Source organism: Microcaecilia unicolor, chromosome 6 (assembly GCF_901765095.1).
Source record: "Microcaecilia unicolor chromosome 6, aMicUni1.1, whole genome shotgun sequence".
Lineage (NCBI taxonomy): Eukaryota > Metazoa > Chordata > Amphibia > Gymnophiona > Siphonopidae > Microcaecilia > Microcaecilia unicolor.
Genome location: NC_044036.1, coordinates 343,790,768 through 343,817,917, shown reverse-complemented (window position 1 = coordinate 343,817,917; position 27,150 = coordinate 343,790,768). Strand labels below are relative to the sequence as shown.

The following is a 27,150-nucleotide window of genomic DNA, read 5'->3' as shown; positions in this document are numbered from 1 at the left end:
AATAGTTAAGCTCTGGAACTCTTTGGCAGAGAATGTGGTAACAGCAATTAGCATATCTGGGTTTAGAAAAGGTTTGGGCAAGTTCCTGGAGGAAAAGTCTATAGTCTGCTATTGAGACAGACATGGGAAGCAACGGCTTGCCCTGGGATTTGTAGCGTGGAATGTTGCCACAATTTGGGTATTTGTGACCTGGCTTGGCCACTGTTTGGAAAACAGGATACTAGGCTCGATGGACCATTGGTCTGACCCAGTATGGCTACTCTTATGTTGTTATATAAATCAAATGGGGACATATTTAAAGATCAAGATGCTTACTTTGGAAGGAAGGTGGGATGGGGAGAAAAATTCGGAGGAGGTAGGCCTCTTTCAATTAAAAGGAAGCTCTAGAATGAGGGTGAAAAAGGGTAGACTCGGGAGCAGAGGCAAACTGAATTTTGGTTTTGTCACCAAACAAAATAAAACATGGAAAAGAAAATAAGATGATACCTTTTTTATTGGACATAACTTAATACATTTCTTGATTAGCTTTCGAAGGTTGCCCTTCTTCGTCAGATCGGAAATAAGCAAATGTGCTAGCTGACAGTGTTTTGTCACCAAAACCAACCTGAAAAATCCATATTCATCCTCATTTAAGTTTTGGCTGAAAATGCCAGTGTAGATAATCTTGAAATTGTTGAACAGTCACCCCCCCCCCTCCCCCCCCCTAGTTTCAGCCAAAGACCTCTGTAGTTGTAATCTTAGGCCTTACAGTGACCTTCCTCGGCAGTTTCCTTAACCATTGCTGCTTACTTCAGAGCAGATGAGGGCAGATTTTATACACAGAGTGCCACATGAATGTCAGTATGGCCCCTAGTGGGCCACAAAATTATGTTAATGGCAGAACTGGAAATGCACAGAGCTCCATGGACCAACTGTGATAAATACACTAATAAGTAAAAATTTAACAAAAACGATGGAATACTGGTAGAGCGGTTATTCTGAAAATATTTGTGAAATACAGTATTTAAAATCACCAGTACTCTGTTTAATGATGATTTCTGTGCATACTTCCCATGGTCTCGGGGGCCACATAAATTTGATGGTGAGCTGGGGTGGCCTTGGTGGTGCCCTGGGGGTATTCAGACCCACAGAAATGTTGTTATAGCTTTCCCCCAATCTGTACCTTTGAATAACTTTAACCAGGAGCTTTGGATTTTTATTTATTTATTTTTACAGTTTGTAGTATTTAGCCATTTGTTTTGTATGGCTTGAAGCTTCATTTAAGTGTGTTTGAATAAGTTTAGCCACTGTGATTACAGACAAATGAGCTCTATAACTTACAGGCCCTGTTAAGATCATATCTGGAAATGGAGCTACTGAGTGTAAAAACTGATGCAATCAAGACTTTTGGATTCTTAATTAGTTTTTCAATGTGTTGTATGTTTTCTTTCATATTGAAAGTGTACTGTATGTTTTAAAAAAAAATAAATTAGTGAAACAAACTTCTGCTTTAATGCATTTTGAATTGCATTTTTCACAGAGCAGAATGTGAAAAGTCACAACAGCTGAGATGCTTGAAATTGCTAGGTGGATGCATGATCTCATGACCTTATCTCTTCCCCCAGAGCTTTCCTATTTAAGCCTGATATTGAGCATGCTCTGCTTTTCTTCTTCCTTTTTGTTGTGTTACCTTCCCTGTAAGAACAGGAGGAAAAAGTGCCCACCTTTATACGAAGCAGAAGATCACTGTACCAAGCCCCCAAACCATACAAAGAAGGGTAAGCACGATTTGTCCAGGTTTGCGGCACATTATCAAAGAAAAGAGAATTTGATAATTCTTCCATGTCAGAGGTGATGGTTAGCTCTCCCTGATAAAACAAAAAGAAGAGGAATTGTTAAATGCACAGAAACCTAACGGCATGGTGAAAGCACACGAGGGCCCGATGCATAAAACTCCAGTGCTATAGAGAACAATGACAGGAAAACATTGGCACAGCATCGAGTCAGAATTACCGACCAATCTTCAATACTAACAGCAGGCAAATTAAATGCACACTGTTAGTTTTGAGCACTGGTCCGTAAAAGGGTGGAAGACGTCATAGCTGGAGCCTCCCTCTGTAGCGTCAGCAAAAGACATCACTTTTCCTCCCTGATGCGACTTCAGAGCTCAAGATAAACCCGACCTCCATAACCTTTAAAACAGGACTCTGTCTCCCCATCCCTAAAAACTTTAAAAACTCCATCATGCTCTAGCGGACCCTGCCCCCCCCAAACCAAAAATTCCTGGTTGTCTAGTGGACCCTTCTTGAGCCCCTCACCCCCACAACCCAAAAACCTCTGTGGTGGTCTAGTGACATCTCTCCAGGGGAGGGGGCTAGAGAGGAGGTCCACTGGATCACCAGTGATTTTTTTGTTTGTGGGGGTGGGGTAAGAGGAAGTCCGCTGGACCACAAGGGAGTTTTAAAGGTTGGGAGGCTAAAAAAACCTGGCTAAAACCAGTCTAAATGAAATGCTACAAGCCTGGTTTCAATTCTTGTTTCCTTTAACCCATTAGTGGCCAATGTTTCCATAATTGTTCCCACATATGGGTTAAGCAAAGGGCCCTGTGTGTAGAAATTTAGCTTGATTCCATTAACTGGTTCTTTGGTGAAAAGTGAAAGGCCCTTCACAAGTCATTATCACACCTGAATTTGGCATTCTGTTAAAGACATTTATATAGTAATCTGCTTCTTCAAGTGATCCACTGCAGAGTGAAATGGGGCAAGGAGAAAGAACAGAGGAAAACTGCACAGGAAAGTGTCAGTGGGTGTAAGAAAAAGACTGCTGCCACCTTTACAGCATAAAGGAATGTATCACGAGGCTGCTTTTTGAAGAATGCCACACAGAATCATCATAATGGATATTGTGGCTCTTGATCTTGCTGTCTCTAACAACGCAGGCTGCATTTTTAACCCCAGTGAGTGTATACTCAGTACATCACCAGAAAGAGCAATTTCACACACCTTTAAACCCAGGTCCAGTTCTTTTAAGGAGCGTCTGATCTCTGTGGTCAAGGTATTCATTCTCTCGCATTCCTGAAAGGCAACCACGACATATGGTGTCTTTTCCATTGCTTTTGCTATGATCTCTGTCATATTAAATGCCTCAGGGAGCTTCTCAATGATCTCGTCGAGAACTGATTTCACCTGTAAAATACAAACAAAACAAATGAATCCTGCTGATGTTTTCTCAAACACTGCTGATTCAAAGTTGGCAAAGTGTATTACTATCCTCCCGAAAGGTAGGTTTTAAATAAAGCTATTTCCTGCATGGCTTCAGGGTTGCATCAACCTGTTCTGAAAACTCCTTTAAGGAGTCCCAACAGGTCGATGCTTGTAGCAGTACTACAGAAAGAAAACAGTCTTTGGTTAGTGTCCACCGAGTTCTTGCCTGCAATAAAAAGAACCTTCATTATTTTCTCCATTTCCGAGTGCCCCTCCCATTTCCTGATGACTTCCAAGTGAAATGCCTCTGCTTTAGTGCTGCTCCTGTGTTCACAAAGCTGACAATAGGCTTTTTGTAGAAAATGAAGCTTTCATGTGATCTATGGTCTGCAACACTTAGGATCTGATGAGCAAAACTTAAGTAAATGCAGACGCTAGGGTTAAGGTTGTTCCTCCCCCCCTCCCCTCCCCGTCCTTGCCAGGCAGCCTGAGCTGTCACTGTAAGCCTGTGCTGCCATGGTCAGTCCTGGGGGGTTCAGTGGACACCCCCCAATGGATGAGGCTCTGGTAGCCTAATAACCCCCCCCCCCAGCCAACCAAAGTGGTGGCCCCCTACCCTGCACATCCTGGGACGTACTGGGTAAGGCTTCCCTACCATATAAGGGAGTTTATCCCTTATATGGTTGGGAAGCCCGATGTGCAGGGTAGGGGGCCACCACTTTGGAGGTGGTGCTGGACAGAGGAGGGAGTGCTACTCCCTCCTCCACTACTAAAAGGTATGGGGGGTGAGGAGGGGGCTGCTAGACCACCAGGATGAGTGGGGGTATAAGAACATAAGTGTTGCCATACTGGGAGAGACTGATCAAGCCCAGCATCCTGTTTCCAATAGTGGCCAAACCAGGTCACAAGTACCTGGCAAGATCCCAAAACAGTAAAATAAAATTTATGCTGCTTATCCTAGAAATAAGCAGTGGATTTTCCCCAAGTCCATCTTAATATTGGTTTATGGACTTTTCTTTTAGGTAGCTATCCAAACCTTTTTAAAATCCCGCTAAACTAACTGCTTTTACTACATTCTCTGACAACAAATTCCAGAGTTTAATTGAAGAAATATTTTCTCTTTGTTTTAAATTTACTACTTAGTAGCTTTATTGTGTGTCCCTAGTCCTAGTAGTTTTGGAAAGAGTAAACAAATTATTCAATTCACATCTACCCACTGATTATTTTATAGACCTCTATCATATCTCCCCTCAGCTGCCTTTTCTCCAAGCTGAAGAGCCCTAGACACTTCAGCTTTTCCTCATAGGGAAGTCGTCCCATCCCCTTTATCATTTTCGCTGTGCTTCTCTGTATCTTTTCTAATTCCAGTATATCTTTTTTGAGATGCGGTGACCAGAATTGCACACAGTATTTGGTATCAGGTGAGTTCCTACGGACAGTTCCCAACCACCAATTCTCACCTCCCCCCCCCCCCCCGAGTCAGTTTCCACTTAAGGGGAACATTTCCCCCCTCCCTATCCTTTTTTTTTTATCGACCTTAGCTTCTTTCTTGTATTGGGTCCCTTAAGCCATGATAATTTGTTATAAATTGTATTTGGTGTATCATTTTGAGGGGCTGAATTAGGTTGAAACCTAGTTTGGGGGTGTGGGGGGCATTGTCCCCATCCCCTGAACTGCATGTCTGGAAGGGGAAAGAGATGTTTAAAAGATAATGTTGTGTGTGTGTGTGTGGGGGGGGGGGGGGTTGGGGTTGGTGAGAGGGGGTACAGGCCCCCTCAAAATGATCTGGAAGGGAGGGAGATTACTTACCTAATGTGTTTTGTATTTTGGGGGTATGGGTGGGAATTGTCCAGATGGGAATTGGTGGGTGGGAGCTCTCCTGTGGGAACTGTCCAAGTGGGAACAGACCTAGAACCCAGTATTCGAGGTGCAGTTGCACCATGGAAAAAAAATGAATTATAACGTCCTCATTCTTGTTTTCCATTAACCCAATAGAATGTTGGGTATTATTAGGAAAGGTATGGAAAACAGGTGTGAGGATGTTATAATGCCGTTATATCGCTCCATGGTGCGACTGCACCTTGAGTATTGTGTTCAATTCTGGTCGCCGCATCTCAAGAAAGATATAGTGGAATTGGAAAAGGTGCAGCGAAAGGCGACTAAAATGATAGCGGGGATGGGACGACTTCCCTATGAAGAAAGACTAAGGAGGCTAGGGCTATTCAGCTTGGAGAAGAGACGGCTGAGGGGAGACATGATAGAGGTATATAAAATAATGAGTGGAGTGGAACAGGTGGATGTGAAGCATCTGTTCACGCTTTCCAAAAATTCTAGGACTGGGGGACATGCAGTGAAACTACAGTGTAGTAAATTTAAAACAAATCTTCACCCAATGCATAATTAAACTCTGGAATTCGTTGCCGGAGAACATAGTGGACGCGGTTAGCTTCACAGAGTTTTAAAAGGGGTTAGACGGTTTCCTAAAGGTCAAGTCCATAAACCGCTACTAAATGGACCTGGGAAAATTCCATAATTCTAGGAATAACATGTATAGAATGTTTGTACGTTTGGGAAGCTTGCCAGGTGCCCATGGCCTGGATTGGCCGCTGTCGTGGACAGGATGCTGGGCTCGATGGACCCTTGGTCTTTTCCCACTGTGGCAATACTTATGTACTTATTCCTTTCCTAATAATACCAAACATTCTATTTGCTTTCTTAGCCAGCGCTACACACTGAGCAGAAGGTTTCAACGTATCATCAATGATGACACCTAGATCCCTTTCTTGGTCGGTGACTTCTAATGTAGAACCTTACATCACATAACTATAGTTCGGATTCCTCTATCCCAACATGCATCACTCTGCATTTGCTCACATTAAACATCATCTGCCATTTGAGTGCCCAGTCTTCCAGTCTCGTAAGGTCCTCTTGTAATTTTTCAACCAGTTTTTAATCCACAATAGGACACTACCTCCTATCCCATGACTTTCCAATTTCTTCTGGAGTCTTTCATGAGGTACTTTGTCAAATACCTTTTGAAAATCCAGATACACAATATTGTCCAGCTCACCTTTATCTGTCTGTTAACCCCCTTTGAAGAAATGTAATAGATTGGTGAGGCAAGATATCCCTTCACTAAATCCATGTTGGCTTTGTCTCATTAATCTATGCTTTTGAATATGCTCAGTAATTTTGTTCTTTATAATAGTCTCTACCATTTTGCCTGGCACCAGTGTCTGCCATTTTCACTGGCACTGACATCAGGCTCACCGGTCTATAATTTCCCGGATCACCTCTGGAACCTTTTTGAAAAATCGGCATTACATTGGCCACCCTCCAATCTTCTGGTACCATGCTTGATTAAAGATACATTTCATATTACTAACAATAGTTCTGCAACTTTATTTTTCAGTTCTATCAGTACTCTGGTATGACTACCATCCAGTCCAGGTGATTTGCTACTCTTCATTTTGTCAAATTGCGCCATTACGTCTAACGGGTTTATAGAGATTTCATTCAGTTTCTCTGACTTGTCAGCTTTGAACACCATTTCTGGCACTGGTATCTCTCCCAAATCTTCCTCAGTGAAAACTGAAGCAAAAAATTAATTTAATCTCTCTGCTATAGCTTTGTCGTCCCTGCGTGCCCCCTTTATCCCTTGGTCATCTAGAAGTCCAAATGATTTTTTTTTGCCAGCTTCTTGTTTTTATTATATCTTTAAAAAGTTTTTACTATGTGTTTTTGCTTCCAACGCAATCTTTTGTTCCTCTTTGCCTTCTTTGTCAGTGTTTTGCATTTGATTTGCCATTCCTTATGCTGTTTCTTATTTTCTGCTGGATCCTTCTTCCATTTTCGGAAGTATTTATTTTTTTTTTAGCTCTAATAGCTTCCTTCACCTCACTTTTTAACCATGCCGGCTGCTGTTTGGTCTTCCTTCCTCCTTTTTTAATACATGGAATATAACTGGCCTGGGCTTCCAGGATGGTATTTTTGAACAGCATCTACGCCTGATGTAAATTTTTCCTTTGCAGCTGCTCCTCTAAGTTGTTTTTTTTTCACCTTTCTTCTCATTTTATCATATTCTCCTTTTTGAAAGTTAAATGCTAACTTATTAGATTTCCTATGTGTGCTTACTCCAAAGCCAATATCAAATCTGATCATATTATGATCACTGTTATCAAGCGGCCCCAGCACCATTACCTTCTGCACCAGATCATTAGCTCCACTAAGGATTAGGTCTAGACTTTTTTCTCCTCTTATTGGCTGCTGTACCTGTTGCTCCATAAAGAAGTCCTTGATTTTGTCAAGGAATTTTACCTCCCTAGTATGCCCTGATGTTACATTTACCCAGTCAATAGGGTAATTGAAATCACCCATTATTAGTGGTTTCCCCAGTTTGTTAGCCCACTGGGCCACCAGGGAGTTACTTTTGTGTTGGGGGGGGGGGGGTTAGTGGGTCTAGAGGTCCACTGAACCTCCAGCCTCCTTGTGCCCTCATGTCGCGGGCGGGGTGTGTGGGAGCTTGGGGGGCACTAGGCCACTAGGGCCTTGCCTTTGGGGGGGGGGGATTGGTCCAGGGGATCCCACAGACCTCCGGCTGAATGTCTGACAAGTCCGGACCTGTCAAGTGTGGGAGGGTTGTGCCTGAGCCCATGCCCAGGCACAATCCTCCCGCACTTTCCCCCGATGACGCTAATAACGTGCCTAAATTTGCATGTTCTTAGCGTTGATCATTGAGGAATTAATTCCCCGCACTGTTCTGGGGCCTTACTGGTAGCCCTGGATTTGTATTGAAAGCCAGTGTTTGAGAGGCTGTCCATGGAAGCAGCTGTTACCTTTTTCCAAAGCAATCAAAAATGTGATCCTGCTGTATCATTATTTTAGATTTAAGTCCCTCTTACTGGTCACAAAGAAAAATTTACAGACCAAAACTGCCATTCAGGGGTAAAAAAATAAAATTCACAGAACTAAGAACTTGAAAAGAATCGTCATCAATTGTATCAAACTTTCACCCCCTAATAAACCCTCATCTTCCAAGCATTTTTCCTCTGTTTTGTTCTTATGACCACCCCTCCTTTTTTGCCCAATCAACATTCATTATATTTAAAAACACTGATTTCATGGCAACCAACTTTTAAAAAATGCAATACTCTGTCACCTAATCAACCCCCAATTCACCATCCCCTCCTGCTTATCAGGTAAGCTTTTTATGATTCTTTAATATTTACTGACAGTGTTGTAATGCCATCTTTTGTTCATTTCACATTGGTATGATAGCATGAAATGCAGTATATCCAGTATAATTAATTCCGTTCTGACCTCTCCAATGCCAGTGAAAAAAAAGACAATAACCCAATACTACCAATATGCACCTAGGAATGTGTTTTACAAATTCATTAAAAAATAGAACTTTTTTTCTTAGAATGTTACAAAAATGAAAATTTCTTGCCTTTTCCTCTCGGGAGATACTAGCGCCTCCTCCACCATCAGATTCCTTTGGCTGCATTTCCAAAACAGTGCGGAAAAGCTTTTCTGATGTTACGGTCAAGAAGCCAATTTCTGCATTGGGGTGTAGGCCGTAAAGGTATGGACTCTCAGGTGGCAGCGTCTCATCAATATATTCATGATAACCCTGACAAAATCAAAGTTCCACTGTATAAAATCTCTACTCAGCATATCTTGACAAATAATTTTAATATTCACAATATAAACAGTAAATTTGTTTGTAAATGTCAATTTATATATACACAATGCAATATAAAGCAAAAATACTTACCTGTAGCTGGTGTTTTCTAAGGACAGCAGGCTAATTATTCTGACATCTGGGTGATGACATCTGGGTGATGTCATCTGACAGAGCCCGAGTCAGACACGAGTGAAGAAAAAAATTCTAGCAGCATCCCACCTCGCATGTACTGGTGCCTTCCCTGTGAGGTAACGGCCCAGATGGAGCCTCGGAGAGGGCCTGGGGCTGTTTCGCTGGTGGTGCAATCACCCTTGATGCCTGAGCGGAAGGCCCCGTAGTAACTGCGCAAGATCTTCTCGGAACTGCTCATCAAAGGCGGGCATCAACAAAGACATGGGAGCCAGGGAACAGGCAGACTGAGAAGATGTCACTGCCGAACTGTTGGTGGGGACTGGGCTGCTCAATGACTTTTGCACTGGTACCTCTTCTAAGGAGGGGGAGTGCTCCTCCCAGTGCCAGCACTTCTTGGGTATCAGTGAATCCAATGTATGCGTCGAGGAAGACCAGTGCTTATGCTTCTTAGGTTTCCCCTGATGCATACAGCCTCTATTCCATGATGCCGATGACTACGATGCCAAACCTGTGCGCGTCTTTGGTGTTGGGTAAAATGCTGACTGGGCCCGGGGCCTGATATCAGCTCCCGGTGTCGAGACAGGTGGAGACCCAGTCAATGCCGGTGCACCCCCAGTGGATGCTGAAGTCTGAGCAGGCATGGAGCTCGATGCCGCTGGTGCCAAAGTTGATGTTCCGGCCTTTGAGGAGCCAAAAAGTTGCAGGTGAGAACTCAGTGGCTGTGACTAGCTCAGAGATCACAATCAGAGGGGCTATAATTTGGCCCAAGGCACCTGATGCACCAATTGAGTGAGTCCGTGGTAGAAATCGCCCGTCTCTTGAAGATACTAGGGGTCTCCTGTGACATTGAAAAAAGAATTTCGACCAAATTAAACTCCTCAATCTTGAACTCTCAAAAAGGGGTGCATTCAAATTGAGGTTGGGGCTGCGGTCTAAACCGGGCAGCCACACCCGAACAGAAAAAAAAACTTTAAAATATTCCTTAAAAAAATTACAAGGGATGGGGGAGGGGGAAATGAGAAGAACTATGACTAAAAGAAGGAAAAGAAACCTGCATGGGAAGGCACTTGGCAAAAAGTAGCACAGTGTGAGGACAGCATAGGCAAACGTGTCTTCTCAGCTCCACAGAAAAAAACAAGACTGGAGGACCTGCGCTCATGCATCGGGCGGGAAGGTACCAGCACATGTGCGGTGGGAAGCTGCTAGAATTTTCTAGTTCACTCGTCAGTCAGCATCTGCACTGGGCTCCGTCAGATGACGTCACCCAGATGGAGAATAAGAAGGCCAATGGGCTCAGCACAACAACAAAAGTTAAACAGCCATATCTAGTTAATTACATAATATAATTAATCTGATTATTTGTTTTATATAATTTATTAAGAACTTTTTAAATAAAAAAGTACATTTCAGATAGCGGGTCTCTGATCTGGTAACTAGAAGGAGCTCATTCTAACACTCTGTTGCTCGATAGGAGAATGTAGCAGTATAACTTCATTGCCAACTTTTTATTTCTTGAACTCTGTTCCCAAAAAGGAGTTGGTATGTTAGAGACATTCTCTACAGTGGTGCTCCTCAACCCACTCCTCAGGGCACACCCAGTTGGTTGGGTTTCCACAATGAATTTACATGAGAGAGGTTTGCATGCACTGTCTCCTTGGTATACAAATCTCTCCCATGCTTATTCACTGTGGATATCTTGAAAACCCGACTGGCTGGGTTTGCCCCGAGGACTGGGTGGAGAAGCACTGGTCTAGAGCCATTTTCTTTCTTTCATCTATGCCACATACCTGCAGTCTTCCTCTTCTAGTCTCCTCCGCCAATAGGTCTGTGGCATTGTCATTTCAAGCATTCTCAGTCTGATTATGGGCCACTTGGGCTCCTACCTGCACCTGATAAGAACTGGATAAAAACTCTTGACTCCTACCTGCAAGCCTCATGGACAATCCCTCTTCCCTTCCTCCCCCACCCCAAAACTCCTTAAGTGGAATTGGAAAGAAGATTGTCTCACCAGTTGAGATGTTGACAATGAGGCCCACATCTGACTTTAAGAAAGCACTGGACATGCCCAGTGGATCTTCAAGGGAAAAGAAGGGAATGTAGAGCCTTAGTAGTTAGTGTGGATAGAAAGACTGGATAGGCCTTATGTCTCCTTTCCTCCAGTAACAGTTTCTACTCAGTGCTTCAAAACTGAATCAATACTTATCAACATGAAGTCATTATAAATACTAGCCTAACCTTGTAGTCTGTGTTTGGAGGAACTGGAAACCCTGGTGCCAATGAAACTTCCCCTTCCAGCATCTCGGGACGGATATATTCCTCTAAATATGTTCGACACAGTTTGCGATCCCAGTCATCAGTGATGTGGCCTCCATACATAATCTCACCAAATAGATAACGGAGATCATCCCAAGGCACCTAGAAAAAGCATTTAAGTGTTGTGGTGGTTTCAGGATAAAAGCAAATGAAAATAAGATATAGATACTCCTTACCTTGGAATTAGCTTCTAGATAATTAAATAGTACATTGACAGATATAGTTAGGTCTCCATTGTTAAAAGGATAAGATCGGTTCCAGCCTTGCGCTCCAAATTTACGTCTTTCTGCAACCACAGCATGGAAATAGCACAAAGAAAACAGGATGCACTTAAACTCGGATTCTCTGACGCACATCTCCAATGTGTCCTGCAAAAGAACGGGAAAAGTCTGAAGAGAACAAAGAAAGTGGATGCTCTACCAGTTCCATTCTTCCAGGCATGATGATGCTCAACGTCTTTCTCCAACTTAGGGAATAGTCTCTGCCATTTTTTTTCTAAAATCTGCAAAGAAGAGATCATCTGAAGATGTCACTTACGGGAGCTTCCTAACTTGACCCTCCCAGCAGAACAGCTTATATTGCTACCAATGCAATGGTGCCTGATGACTTGAAAGACTCATGATTCTGTTGAACCTCTAGCCTCACTGTTGCTGATACACAAGCTTTAGAATCAGAAAGACTGAAGTCTTTCACTTCCTGAATTCTCCTGTTCAGCTCTTCCTCAAAAATTGCTAAGACCAAAACTTCCTGGGTTACAGGAGAAGAAATATCATCTTCTTGGGTCACCTGAGCAGGATTCCTAGAAGCTAGTGCATCCCAACAGGCTCTGTAGAAAATGGGAGGCCCTTTCTACCAGGAGGACATGTACTGGCTGCCAGTATCGCCCTCAGTCCAGCATCGTGCACTGGTGGGAACTTTTTATGACCTATCATCGGGAGCTTCTGATGCTGCTACTGACACAGTGAAATTCTGCACTTTCATTGGGTAAGAGAAACAACAGTGTTTGGTCCAGAGCCAAACAGTGCTCCCTTGAAATTGATTTACTATCATTTCAGCTCCTCAATACTGATGTCTCGGTAAAACAATAAAAATCACCATACAAACAAACAAGAAAACATGTCTGCCCATGTATACATAAAATAATGTGGCTATAAATGAAGCACATGGAAATTAAGACATTCTAAATTTGTTCTAGTCTATAAAACTGAACATATATCCAGACTGTCAAAATCAACCCAAAAAAGATATATACAATTATAATATTATGAAAAAGTAAACATAATATGTGCAATAATCAATCTTGTAATGTATTGCCCCCTATTTTGGTCGCCTCTGCTGTTTCATTTTCGTGCCCTTGACTGTGGAGAATTGTTCTTCTGTCTTCTTTGTTATATCATGTTCAGATTGTATGCTCTGTATCTTAGGGAGTGGAAGGCATCTTAAGGATGAAATTAGCGAGTACAATGTTGTTAACACTATGGTTGGATTCTTGGTTTAATCATATATTGACAACAGACTGCAGTTGTAATACTTGGACAGACTGGATGGACTGTGCAGGTCTTTATCTGCTGTCATTACTGTGTTACTAGATATACATGTTTAGCATACAATACCTGAGTGAAGAGATCTAGGGCTTTGTGCAGATTTGCATGCATGCCAGTTGGCAGTTCATTCGTTATTTTGATGGCATTTTCCAGCAGGCCTTGGGGAATAATATGACCTTCAGCGCTTGCAGCAGGCTCAGCACTCATATACACTCGATAGTCCTCGTGACTACCAATCATGTTCTGTTCGACTTTCTTATCAAGGGTACTAAGCCACTTGGCAACTAAGTGGATATTCTAGAAGAGATGTAGATTATTGGTTTTAGCAGAGGCCTAACACTTACACATCCCACAGAAACTTTCCCCTCCTGATATTATAGTACATAAGTAATGCCACACTGGGAAAGACCAAGGGTCAATCGAGCCCAGCATCCTGTCCACGACAGCGGCCAATCCAGGCCAAAGGCACCTGGCAAGCTTCCCAAATGTATGTACCTGCAGAATGACCCAGTGTCCTTGCTCTGATGCTGTGTTGAGAGCTGCTTCTGCTACCACCTCCTGCCCCTGTCCCAAGGATACATTGTGAAATTTACCATTGTCTATGGTGAAACCAAGTTTATTTCCTAAGGGAAAGAGAAAATAATAAAAATACAGCAAAATGACCTGTACAATTCCTATGTTGTCTGAACCTGCAGTTTGGTTATTGCAGTGCAGTGGTTACAAAGACAGAACGAACATCAAGAAACAATATCACAGATGAGAAATCACAACAGGTCTGATTTAAAAATAAAAAAAACAACAAGAAACTGAGGCTCTTCTGAGGAGTGAAATGGGCTTCTACAAATCTCCAAAGAAACAGATGCTTTGTCACCAAGAAGTACATTTTTAAAAGTACAGCAGGCAGTTTAGCTGGTTAAATCTTCTTGACTGAAAAATGTCTCCGTCTGACCAACTAAACCTGTGCATTCAAAGAGTAATTTATAATAGGGCAGAAAGGTGCCTAATCCTGTAGAAACAGCACCTGGATTGGTAGTTCAGGCTTAAATGTTAGCACATAATGAGGCTCATTTTCAAAGCACTTAGCCTCCCAAAGTTCCATAGAAACCTATGGAACTTAGCCTCCCAAACTGCTTTGAAAATATGCCTAAATGTATGACTCTGCCAATGCTCTGCACAGTCTCCTGAGTATGACAACTTTACAAGAACACATTGGCTTCTACTGCATGTACTTTTAGGTGTGTCCTAATTGTGGAAAAAAAAGATTTTCCTAGCACCTCATCAGACAAGTCCAGACCGTCAACCATAACAGAAGAGTTGCCATACTGGTTTATTTATTTATTACATTTGTATCCCACATTTTTCCTCATAGCAGTAGGCCAGTGGCGTAGGAAGGGGGGGGGGGGGGGTGGTGGGGCGGTCCGCCCCGGGTGCACGCCACTGGGGGGTGTCGGCGCCTCGCTGGTTCCTTGCTCTCTCTGCCCCAGAACAGGTTACTTCCTGTTCCGGGGCAGAGAGAGCAGGGAACCAGTGAGGCGCCGACACCCCCCCCAGCGGCGTGCACTCGGCGGATGGCTCTCCCGTCTGCCCCTCACCGCCTTCCAGGTATGTTCTTCTCAGGGTGGGGTTGCGCTCCGGAGGGGGGAGGGTGCGCCGCGCTGCACCCGGGGGGGGGGGGGGGGTGCGCAGCGGCGACCCGCCCCGGGTGTCAGCTGCCCTCGCGACGCCACTGCAGTAGGCTCAATATAGCTTACAGGTTCCGGAGAGGAGAGTACCAACTCTGGGAATATATACAGAGTGGAAAATAGAGTAACAGTGTGTTGATGCCTGTCTACAAGTCATTGATGAGGCCCCACTTGGAGTACTATGTTCAGTTTGGAGGCCTTATCTAGCTAAGGATTTAAAGAGACTTGTTCAAAGAAAAGCTGCAAAAATGGTATGGGATTTGCATTGCAAGACGTACGAAGAGAAATTTGCTGACCTGAACATGTATATACCCTGGAGGAAAGAGAAAACAGGGGTGATATGATACAGACGTTCAAATATTTGAAAGGTATTAATCCGCAAACAAACCAGAGGAAATGAATTGGGGTTGAAAGGGGGCAGACTCAGGATTTTTTTTTTTGTTACATTTGTACCCCGCACTTTTCCACTCATGGCAGGCTCAATGCAGGGTTAAGTGATTTGCCCAGAGTCACAAGGAGCTGCCTGTGCCTGAAGTGGGAATTGAACTCAGTTCCTCAGGACCAGAGTCCACCACCCTAACCACTAGGCCAGGAATAATGTCAGGAAGTATTTTTTTACGGAGAGGGTGGTAGATACCTGAAATGCCCTCATGCAGGAGGTGGTGGAGATGAAAATGGTAATTAATGATAGTTCCCCAAAATTTAAGCATGTAACGTACTTTCCCCACTCGAAATATCTAGTGTGACACTGTTTAACACTATGATATTCTAATATAGGTGTTCCACATACTGCAATGATCAAGGGCTAGTTGAAATTGAATCGACCACTTTCCCAAGTCACATAAGTTCCTAGAAACAATAGTTCTGCAACTAGGTCATATCAATCAACTTGCCAGGACACAAATGCTACTAGTAATGATAGTTCTCCAATTAGTTACCCCTGCACACTATCCTATGTAGTTATGTAGTTTAACACTGATACAATGCTTACTATGTTTAATTTGAGGTCTACTGTGTTTTAATGTAACAACTTCCATGTAATAACACTGTTACTTGTTCCTCTATGGTACAAGCTACATTGACCTGATCACTAGTTCAGATTAATGTGGGGTATAAATACGAATAAATGGAAAATGGAAGTCAAGGTTACCTAAAGCTTCTACATCCTTCAAGGGGTCAACACCTGGAGACAGGATAAAGAATATTGGTGTAGAAAGACTACTCTCTTCATATGACTTAGCAAATTCAATACTGCGGCCTTCTACATACTTGGTCCCAAGCTTTTCTTCTACAAAATTCCTAGAGATAGAAAGAGAGAGATTTATTTATTTGTTGCATTTGTACCCCACATTTACCACCTATTTGCAGGCTCAATGTGGCTTACATAGTACCGTCAGAGGTGTTTGCCCAGTCAGTGGATAAATACAAAGTTGTATAGTGATCGTATGAGATATAAGTGGAGGGACGGAATGGATGAAGATTGCATGTTGTCTGTTCGATCATAGTCATGCTGTGTTGGTAGGTGAAGAGGGTTACGTGGTTAGATAAAGCAAATGATTTGTTAAAAGGTTTTTCTCCCATTCTATGTTTACCTCAGTGAATCAGGTCCTAATGGTGATGCAGTTTTTGCTCTTTTACAGTTTGGTATAGCATAGATATGATGATGACGGGCTTTGTATGTGATGCAAATGCTAAAAGGTAACTCAAAATGCCAAGAATAGAACCTTGTCAAGTAGTATAATATCTGCCCAAGAAAGGCTGTATAAGAGTTCCAAACACACCACAGGAGTATCCTTTTCAATAAAGTCTCTATAAGGGCCATTAGAAGGTGGATTCAGTTGTATCTTTTGATTCTAACATTCTCACCTATTTTCTTCATCAGTCCGAAACATTTTGTTCAACAAGTAGCTTCTCCTCTATTCTTAACAATCTCATCACAATAGCAATATCTTCAAAGAGAATAATATCAATGTAGATTCAAAGTAAGTACTTATCTTGTTTTCTTTTCTTTTTCTTGTAACTTAAATATCTATTTGATATTTGATGGGAGGTACTTAATCAGATGGATATTTAAGTTGCAAGAAAAAGAAAAGAAAAACTTGAGATAAGTACTTACTTTGAATCTACATTGATATTATTCTCTTTGAAGATATTGCTATTGTGATGAGATTGTTAAGAATAGAGGAGAAGCTACTTGTTGAACAAAATGTTTCAAAAAATGTTTTGAACTGATGAAGACAATAGGCGAGAAAGTCAAGAGATACAACTGAATGCTGGACTCTATCCCGCTTCTCATGGTCCTTTTATATATATAAAAAATCTTTATAGAGACTTTATTGAAAAGAGTACTCCTGTGGTGTGCTTGGTATACATTAGAGTCCTGTGTTAAATTACAGTTTACACCAAAAATTAGTGCTCACAATTATTGTGTCTATAAGAGTTCAAAAAGCATGAAGCCTAAGGTCTAGTATTTTTTTTTCTAAAGGATGGTTTGTGTGAAGCCAAGTTCAATCTGCATAGTACTCTCATTTAACACCAAAATTTTTGTTCTAGAGTCTCGGCTGCCCTATCCCTCATCCAACTACCCCACTGTCTGTTTTTCTTGTGTAAACTTTTAACGGTAGAGGCCTTTCCATGGTCTTACTCAACTATGTAAAGCAGCTCCTGTCCTTGCTTTTGGGACACATCATGATGCTTTTTACCCATTTTGTGTAGGTCTAGTTCCTGCCTTGTACGTGTGCAGAGAAGCCTGTTGTGTATTTGCATGTCTGGTAGAGGTGGTGAACTGTTGGTTGTGATGCAGTCGTACCTGACTGCATAAGTCATTCTGTCTGGTCTCATACACCTCATCATGCACAGTTTCTGCAGAGTAGATTTATTCTTCCACTCCTTAGGAAATTTTTCTTTCTCTGGAGCTTCTGACTCAACAAATTTTTTCCAACGTTTAGCTGAACCTTCCATATCACTATCTAGGTTCTTAAACTCGTCCATGTCAGAGAGTACCTGGAAGCAAGGCAGAAGGTGGTCTAATCAAGTTCTTCTCTAGGATACTTTACCATTTCATCATTAACAGTACAGCTTCAGAAAAAGGGCTTCAGTCAGTACAAGTCTGAGATTTGCCAGTTGTTAAGGCTTCAGTCCAGATTATCATAACAAATAGCCAAAATAAATGTAATGTATCATAGGGCTGATTTCAAACTGTCAGCATTATGCAAAGTCTGGAAGTATTTTTTACCCACAGACTTTTGCATCAGTTTTCAAAACAAAAGTACCCAAACTTACGCTTTTTCTCCTGTCAGCTAAACAGGCCCCTAGACTGACTCATCTTAAATCAGGCCACAAGTATGTGATGCTCAGTCTGTAAGAGTATTTAGCTGTGAGTCGGTGCATTTTCAGTTTGTTTTAAGTTAGTTCAGCCTTTTTGTTTCCCAAAACCTTTCACACATTTCATTTTAATAAACATTTTTTAATGCTCTAACATATTGAGTAGTGTGCCACAGGTTTTTTAGCGGCTGAACGTTAATGGGAGCTCCATAGCATATGCTACGAGTTTATCTTGTAGGGCAGACTGGATGGACCGTGCAGGTCTTTAACTGCCATCATCTACTATGATACTAAGGAGAAAAATGAGCTGACACAGACAAGCAGGCTGGGAGCTCAAAACATAGGTAGATGTAATTAAGCCCGGGGACCAATTAATTGAGTTCCTGGGAAAGCTGAAGAACAAGCCAAAGTAGCTGCAGCTCCAGTGTGTGTGAGACTGGGAAGGAGAATGCTTTGAGACTTAGTTATTGCCAGACACGAGCTGAGAGGGAGCAGCAGTAAAGTGTGACTGTTAAGCTCAATGGAGAAATGGTGACTGCCAAGGTCCCGCTCCAGCATTACATCGGCACGTGCAGTGCAACACTCTAAAAAGTTCTGCTGGAGCTGGAGAGTGATTCCTCCGCAAGGCTCTGTTAGATGACATCACTCGTCCTTGGAAAGTATTTTATATAAAACTAAATTTGATAGAGTGACTCTGCTACTGAAATCGTTACATTGGCTTCCAAAAGTGGGAAGAATTGCATTTAAATGATTTTGTATTTCTTTTAAAATTTTTACATGGTAAGTCCTTACTACAAATCATCTTACTTACAACTTTAAATAAAGTCTCACTCTTCTCTGAACATTTACATTAATCAAGTACAATTTCCTCCTGTTTTGGAAACCAGAAAGATTTCTATACAGAAGAAATTATTGGGAGACGTTGTTCCTGGACTATGGAATTCCCTTCAGCTTCAACTTCAATTAAAGTGTGTAATTACTGGACTTTTAGAAAAATCCCTCAAACTATGGTTATATAATACATTTTCTAGTTCATTTTACATGTTGTTGTTTTTATCAGTGTAACTTTTGATTATTGTTTTACTGTAAATACTGTAGTTATTATTCTTTTTGTTAATCACTCAGAGCTACTGGTTGGGAGGTATACAAATAATAATAATTATTATAATTACATCTTCAACATAAACTCAAATGATTAGATTGGATTTTATTGACTTAATATACAACTACATACTATCTGTAGTAACATAGTAGATGACGGCAGAAAAAGACCTGCATGGTCCATCCAGTCTGCCCAAGACAAACTCATATGTGTATACCTTACAATAAAAACAATAATTACATACATACATCATGAAAGAATATAGACTACTAAAAATAAATGCTGCCAAAAAATTAGAAATATTCTAAACTATCTACATTACTGAATGTCGTAACACTGTCTAAACAATAAAGTCTTTAAGACTTTATGGAAGGCATAATGAGAAAAAAATCAGAGAAGCAATCAACCCAGGAATTCCATAAGTAAGGTGCAACATATGAAAAAGCCTTTTTACGAGTCCTAGTAATGTAAGAAGTTCTTTTTGCGAAGAACAGGACAATATTTAATTAATTTCCTGGATAGATACACAGGACGATCTAAAAACAATGCTTTGAAGACAAAACATAATACTTTGAATTCCATACATTTAGAAATAGGTAACAAATGCAAGTTGTATAGAATCGGGGATATATGATCAAACATTTTTGCTCCAGATATAAGTCGTGTGTTTTGTATTTGTAGCAATCGCCATAAACTCACTTTCTTGGAGGCTATCAGTAAAGAATTACAGTAATTAAGTCTGGTTGTAATAAAAGCATGTACTAATTTGAACAAATTTTCCCTGGTAAGTGTCACGCAAATGATAAAAACAAGTCTTCAATGTGATTTGAAAGTCAAATCACTATCGCATCTAAATCCCAAAGTAATTATACTGGGATAAAAAGACAAAGGATGACCATTGATTTCAGGGAGGGCTCTTAGAACATTTTGTTTACATGATAGCTGAAGACTTGTCCACATTCAGTACTAGATCGTTGGTGTCCATCCGGTCTACCAGGATTCTAAGCTTGCCATTAAACTCAGCAATAGTAGCCTCTTGGTTGTCTTTCATGAAAATAATAAGCTGAATATTGTCAGCAAATAGATGAAAATCTACATGCCAGGTCTCCAACAACATTGCTAAAGGCTGAAGGTTCAAATTAAAAAGAACAGGCCATAACAAAGACCTTGAAGGACACCCCTCGCGGAGACTCTTTTTGAGGAACGCTCAGAATTCCAAGAGACTGAATACACTTGGTCGGAAAAGTAAGAAACAAACGACTGTAAAACAACTGAATTAATGCCAACATTCCTAAGACATTGTAATGATTTTGGATGAGAAACTATTGAATTCAGTTGTCAAATCTAATTGTATCCTGGTCGGCTTTTGTGTTTCATCCACTATTTCCAACAGCAGCTCTGATCACAACAGTAGCCAGATTGTTGTAAATGTAAGATCTTACTGACATCAAGAAACTCAGTTAGTTGAAACAAAACTGCTTTTTCTAAAATCATGGCTAACAAATACAAATTGGAAATGGGTCTAAAACCTGGGTAACCATCTTCAATATTTTCCCCCTTTTTAAGGTAATCAATAGAAATAAAACAAAATTAAACATGGAAAAGAAAATAAGATGATACCTTCATCAGGGCTACCTTTGAAAGCTAATCAAAAAATGTATTAAGTTATGTCCAGTAAAAAAGGTATCATCTTATTTTCTTTCCATGTTTTATTTCTATTGATTACCTTTAAAAGTGGACTAACACGTCTACCACACCCCCCCTTTTTAAGAATGGGTCTTACAATCGCTTCCTTCAAACTACCTGGAACACAACCTGTGTCTAAAGAAAAATTGACCAAATACATCAAAAAGGGTGTGATAGCCTCTTTACTAAAAGACAAATAATTGAGTGGAAGAAAATCCAACAAAACGGCCGAGGAATTAATAGATTGAAAAAGTTTAACAATCTCAGTAACTGACACTGAGCAAAAATTGCTCCACATGGTCACTGACTCTGTCTATCCAAGTGCAGTGAAGGGCGACTAAAATGATAGCGGGGATGGGACGACTTCCCTATGTAGAAAGACTAAGGAGGCTAGGGCTTTTCAGCTTGGAGAAGAGACGGCTGAGGGGAGACATGATAGAGGTATATAAAATAGTGAGTGGAATGGAACAGGTGGATGTGAAGCGTCTGTTCACGCTTTCCAAAAATACTAGGACTAGGGGGCATGCGATGAAACTACAGTGTAGTAAATTTAAAACAAATCGGAGAAAATGTTTCTTCACCAAACGCGTAATTAAACTCTGGAATTCGTTGCCGGAGAACGTGGTGAAGGCGGTTAGCTTGGCAGAGTTTAAAAAGGGGTTAGACGGTTTCCTAAATGGACTTGGGAAAAATCCACAATTCCAGGAATAACATGTATAGAATGTTTGTACGTTTGGGAAGCTTGCCAGGTGCCCTTGGCCTGGATTGGCCGCTGTGGTGGACAGGATGCTGGGCTCGATGGACCCTTGGTCTTTTCCCAGTGTGGCATTACTTATGTACTTATGCCTGATCAATGTCAAATGAAATACTCTCAATTTGAGGAAAGCTTCAAAGAACAAGTTTGTTATAAAAAAAACTCTGAAAACCCCTCAGCAGACAAGCAATTATCTGAAGTTGGCAACAATCCTCCTTGTCTTTTTAAGATAGTTTCTTCTTTGATTTGTTCTCATGTTGGATTGGATGAAGAGGAAAATTCTTTATTTATAAAATCCTTCTTACTCTTCATAACCTCTCATAATAAAATGTACTCTGAAGTTTGCATTGTTGATGCAGTTGTACTGTAGGATTTTTATGCCATTTACACTCAGGCTGACGTACTTGCCGTTAACAATAGCAATCCTGATTGAAACCATTTATTTTAAAAAATGACAATAGGAGTTAATCACTTTATTTCCTACAAGGTTGTTGGCAGCTGATTTTAAAGCTGCAAACCGTTGTTGTGTACCTTGATACAAATCCATACCATCAAAAGATGGAATGGAAGAAGACAGCGTAGCAGATATAGCTGAGCTGGAAAGACCATTCTTCAATTTCACTGTTTTTAGAACAGATGATAAAGCTTTTTTTCCTAACAAACTTGAATTAACAAAGCTACAGTGAATGAAACAATGATCTGACCAGCTCAAAGGGAAAATACTTTTACAACCCACCTTAATTCCACCCCAGCCTTGCTGTGATAGAAAGTCTACTGGTGAGGAAACTCCAGCCTTAGACGGGAATCGCAAAAGGAAGTCCAGCTCCACTGGATTTATCTCCTTCCTCATTAATAAAATCTAGAAAAATATTACAATGCAGAACGTTTGTAACAACAAAGCACAAATACCATGTCATTAAGAGTGATTTGACATTTAATGTCCATCCATGTACCTGAAATACAACTTGTGCCGTGAAAATGAGTTTATCCCTTTCAAAGAGGCCTCTATTTGTGTAAATGAAGACAGAGTATGTGATTTCCTCTGTTAGACCAATCACCCTCTGCTTCACATTTTCTGCTGGAGGAGTTCGCAGGATTGCTCTCTCAAATACCACACTGAAGGCCTAGACCCAAAGACAGGGAGAATTCACATTTGTTACAAGTGAGGTGAAAAAGGGATTTGCCACACAAGTGTGCCTCGTCATGAGGTCTTGAGCATTGGCCCTAGGGATGAAGGTGGACCTCTGCTGGCAGGACCTGCACTGAACTGAGGAGGGGGAATGTGAGCGCTCACAGTGATATGTTTTGTTATATTACCTTTAGTGAGAACTGGTATATGGGATTGATTTTGTTGAGGTCATTAAGTATAAAATACAACAAGGATGCTCTCACAGCGGTTGCTCTATAATTCTCTCTGGCCTCGTTTATTTTAACTTCTGTAATTTTAGCTTCCTTCACCTAAAAGAAATAGATCTTTATTAATGCATTACTGTAAAAATGAATATGCATATCTACTTTCACCTCCATTAAAGCCCTTTTGCAAATGAGCCGTGACATTACATAGAAAGCATGACAGAACTGTAGGGACTAAACAGGCTTTGTAAAAGTGAAGGTGAAGTCGTAGAAGAGGGTAGGATTAATGGAAAGAAGTGATGGAGACAAAACCGTTACAGAATTGAAGAAAGTATAGGAAAAAGAAAGAGAAGCCTTAGTTGGAAAGAGTGAAAGGAAAGGCAGAGTCTACAGTACGGCCTTAGGGTCCTTCGCTGCCTTCACATCCTTATGTTTCTCAAGCGGCAGAAGAAGCATTTCCTAAGAAATATTCCTTACTTTCTCCTCAATTTCCAAGGCTGTCTGTTTGGTTGTCTCCAGGTTCTCCACAAGTGCTGTGTCTCCTAGAAAGTTTCCTGATGCTGCAGAGAGTCGGGCCAACAGCGAGTCTTCGAGTTCCTTCAGAACAATTTTAAACTCATTCTGCTGCTTAGTGAGGTTAGCCTGAAAAAGTGAAATGATTGACCCTTGTCAAGCATCATATAAATCTGATCGACTGTTAACTAAATTTCATGGGGGTCCCATAAATTGTCAGGAGTGTCCACAGCACTTAGTCGAAATGCTTTTTCCCCTATTAATGAACAAAGGGGTGGTGAGTGAATTTTGCTGCATTACTGACTCTCTTAAGGGTCCCCACTCCTTGTTGACAATGTGAAAAAGATCCTACCTTCAGTTCTTCTAGATCAGGTCTCTCTTTAGCCACTACAGCAGCTAACAACTGATCCTCCAGCCCATCTCTGGTTACCAAAAAGTTAATCAGCGTGCACTGGGCCTGCATTTCTGGCTTGTAATGTGGGTTAAATAATTTTGTGTGCAGAATAAGATGGAAATCTGGATGATACTCCACTTCTTTATCGCCTATCTTGATAAATCTGAAAGGAAAATGACCTGTAAGTGTCAAAAGGCAGGATGGATCGAGAAATGACTTGGTACTTTTAGGACAAACTGCAGTCATCTGGGTTTTTTTTTTCACAGTTCACTAATGTATCACAATATATTTACTAGTCTCCTTTAAAATGTGAGAAATTCTCTCCATTCAGAGAATGTACTTACTTTCCTTTTTTAATGGTGTTTCTTCCTAATAAAGGATCCAACACAGGCTCTATGGATTCCTCAATGTTCTCAATCAGTAAAATATCACCATTGGACACTGATCTCTCAATGCTGTCTAAATAGCTGCAAAACAATGCCAACAATATCATGAAATGGAGATGCTTTGCCCTCACTTTTCATTCACACCACCCAAGACATGATACTGGCATAGCTGCAGGGGAAGAAAGGAAAGAAAAGAGACACTGGACCATGTGGGAGGTGAGAACAGTGCCAGATCATGATGGGGGAGGGGAAGAGGGAAGAGTGGGATGGCAGGAGGAAAAGGGAGAGATGCTGGACCCAAAGAGAGAGGGGAGGAAAGAGATATGCTGGGATAGGGGGGTGAATGGAGGGGGAAAAAAGTGAAAGGTCAGACTGGGGGCAGGGAGAGTGGGAGAAACATGGAAGGTCCTGGCCTGGATCACCAGGCTATGTGATATGGGTATCTTTTAAGGCTTGTGGAGTGCTGGGTGGAAGGGAAGAGGGGGGGCAATTAGATTACAGTTTGGGGCAGGGTGGTTGGGCTGCAGGGAAAGAAGAGGCAATTCTAAACACTTCAATGAACCCTTCTAACGCTGTACCAGACCTGATGGAAAGTTTCTGGTGCTAAATGTGCCTGAAAACATTTTTTTGTGCATAGCTGCAGGGTAGGGAATGACCACATTTAAATGCATTTAGGACTAGATTTTTTGTATCACACGTAAAAATCCCGACACCTAAATTAGGTGCAGAGCGGGGGTATTTTAGAAATACCCACCACCCGCCCACTCCACACCCACTTTTCAACTATGTGACTAATATTCATGCGTACCACATTACAGAATACGCTTAGCAAGTAGTGTGCATCAATTCTAATTAATGCCAATTAGTGCTGATAATTGGTTAAGATTAGCTTGTTAACGGAGTTATGCACATTGTCATGGAATACGCTTCGATTTCTGCACAGAAATCTCAGCATGATATATAGCATCCCGGGGATGATGTGGTTTGTGCTTAAAGCCATTTGTGCATGCTGCCCTACCTAACCCGTGCGCAAACCTGGCATTAACTCGTATGATTTTTGAACACCGGCCCTGGAGAGAGCTGTTCCTTGTCACTGCGGCTGGATGACATTACCCAGTTGTGTGATTGATTCATCTTTCTTGGCAAAAGAGAAATAAATAAAATCTAACATCTGCTAGGCAGGTTGACATGGGATGAGGTGAGGAATGTAATGAGCGTTATGTGGGGAGAAAGTGTCCATCAGCCTGTTCTCTGCTGCAGGAAAGAGCCTTTAATATGACCCACTGTAAATGAAAATAACTGGGCAAAGTGGGTTTGTAAAAGTTCCTACGTAATACCAGAGAGAAGTTTTGCTAAGATAAAAATAATGAACACATACCCTTTCTGTCCCAGCCTTAAAACTTTCAAAGCTTGGCCATATTTCTTTTTAATCCACTTGATCCCTTGTAACTGTGCATCGATAATGAGTGGCCAGCGTTCTGTGTTACAAAGGATTGTGGCATTTTCTGTAGACATTCGGTCGCTGGGCAGCCCCTGGTTATTCCAGGCTGCAATGTCTGCGTCATCAGTCAGAAGACTTAAGGGATCCAGGTCTGGAGTAACTGGAATTGGTACCTAGAGCAGATATGAGTCATGGCAATGTTCAACTATAAATATCATTTAAACATCAAACTTATCTTAACAGCTGGGGCCAGACAACTATGTCTGACTGTGTCTGTGGGGAAATACTTTTAGAAATCATACTCCATGCTCTTTTGTTCAAATTCTATTGCGAAATGAGTCTGCAGTTGTCAGGAAAGACTACTAATGTGAACAAAGTTAACATGGAAAATACCCTTTTTGACTGAAGAAAAAGCAAAGTTACTCTCCGAGGACAGCAGGCCAAGTATTCTCACAGATGGATGACGTCATCCGATGGAGCCTAATGTGAACGCTAACTAGCAAGATCAAGAACTTTCTAGCAGTATCCCACAATGCTTGCCTGCCCGACGCACAAAGCGTGAGTCCCTCGGTCATTTTGTATAGTCAAAGAATACAACTTCAAGGGAAGGTGGGAGGGTGGGAGAATACTTGGCCTTCTCACCTGCTACAGGTAACTTTGCTTTCTCCGAGGACAACCAGGCCATTGTATTCTTACAGATGGGAATCCCTAGCTACCAGGTACACTGAAAACAACAATGCTAGGTCAACCGGGATTCGGAACGTTGACTCCTGGAATTAAAATCAATCTGAAAGCATAGACATACTAGGTGTGGAAGTGCAGCCTAGAACAAAAGGAGCCTGGGTTTAGGTGGTGGAGTTGGATTCTAGACACCCAACAAATTCTGCAGGACTGCTTGCCAGAACCGGCTCAGGTATCCTGCTCAAGGCAGTAATGAGATGTGAATGTGTGGACAGATGACCAGGTCAAGCTTTGCAAATCACCTCTATAGTGGCTGACCTCAAGTGGGCTACCAATGTAGCCATGGCTCTGACATTATGAATCTTGACATGACCCTCTAGAATCAGCCCAGCCTGGGCATATGTAAAGGAGATGCAATGTGCTAGCCAAGTGGAAATTGTGTGTTTTCCGATGGGTACCCCCATCCAATTTGGGTGAAAAGAAACAAAAAGCTGGGTGGAATGGCTTTGGGCTTTAGTCTGCTCCAGATAGAAGGCTAAGGCTTGCTTGTAATCTAAGGTATATACAGCAAACCCACAGCATTGCTGGGATCTGGGCTCTTCTATATATCGTGAATTAGTCTTTCAAAATACTTACCTGTAGTCCATGTAAATAGGGTAGCCAATATTTTTCTATCAGATCAGTCCTGTATTTTTTTGTGAAATAGCCAACATATGACACAAAAGCAGAAATCAGCAGCACATCTCCACACAATGTAGTTTCTTGCTGATGGAACATTTTCACAGCCTCTGCCCAGCGTACATTTTCTGATGCTAATCCTCCAACAAGCCTGTAACAAGCAGAAATAACACATTGAGAAGCTTCTTTATTTAACGTATCTACTGGGCCCATAGCTTAGCGACAGCTGCCTAGGCTGAAAATCCCTAGCTTCACAGTGAAGGACTGGCCTGAGAGGCTCATGGATTGCTAATAGTGAC

At 41.6% G+C, this 27,150-nt stretch overlaps 1 protein-coding gene across 2 annotated transcripts in view; it reads right to left on the bottom strand.

Moving 5' to 3' along the window:
- The window catches only part of DNAH17 (dynein axonemal heavy chain 17), a 239,744-nt gene that overhangs the window by 16,977 nt on the left and 195,617 nt on the right, over nt 1-27,150 (bottom strand). For both annotated transcript variants that reach the window (XM_030208642.1, XM_030208641.1), the window contains 17 exons: nt 26,810-27,002; nt 25,430-25,665; nt 24,010-24,132; nt 23,624-23,828; nt 23,236-23,400; nt 22,723-22,863; nt 22,359-22,529; nt 22,142-22,264; nt 17,349-17,542; nt 15,690-15,838; nt 13,353-13,480; nt 12,927-13,154; nt 11,490-11,681; nt 11,236-11,415; nt 8,632-8,814; nt 2,982-3,164; nt 1,704-1,847 (listed from right to left, as the gene is read on the bottom strand). In XM_030208642.1, the coding sequence (XP_030064502.1) occupies nt 1,704-1,847; nt 2,982-3,164; nt 8,632-8,814; nt 11,236-11,415; nt 11,490-11,681; nt 12,927-13,154; nt 13,353-13,480; nt 15,690-15,838; nt 17,349-17,542; nt 22,142-22,264; nt 22,359-22,529; nt 22,723-22,863; nt 23,236-23,400; nt 23,624-23,828; nt 24,010-24,132; nt 25,430-25,665; nt 26,810-27,002 (2,938 nt within the window). The remainder of the gene's footprint in view (nt 1-1,703; nt 1,848-2,981; nt 3,165-8,631; nt 8,815-11,235; nt 11,416-11,489; nt 11,682-12,926; nt 13,155-13,352; nt 13,481-15,689; nt 15,839-17,348; nt 17,543-22,141; nt 22,265-22,358; nt 22,530-22,722; nt 22,864-23,235; nt 23,401-23,623; nt 23,829-24,009; nt 24,133-25,429; nt 25,666-26,809; nt 27,003-27,150) is intronic.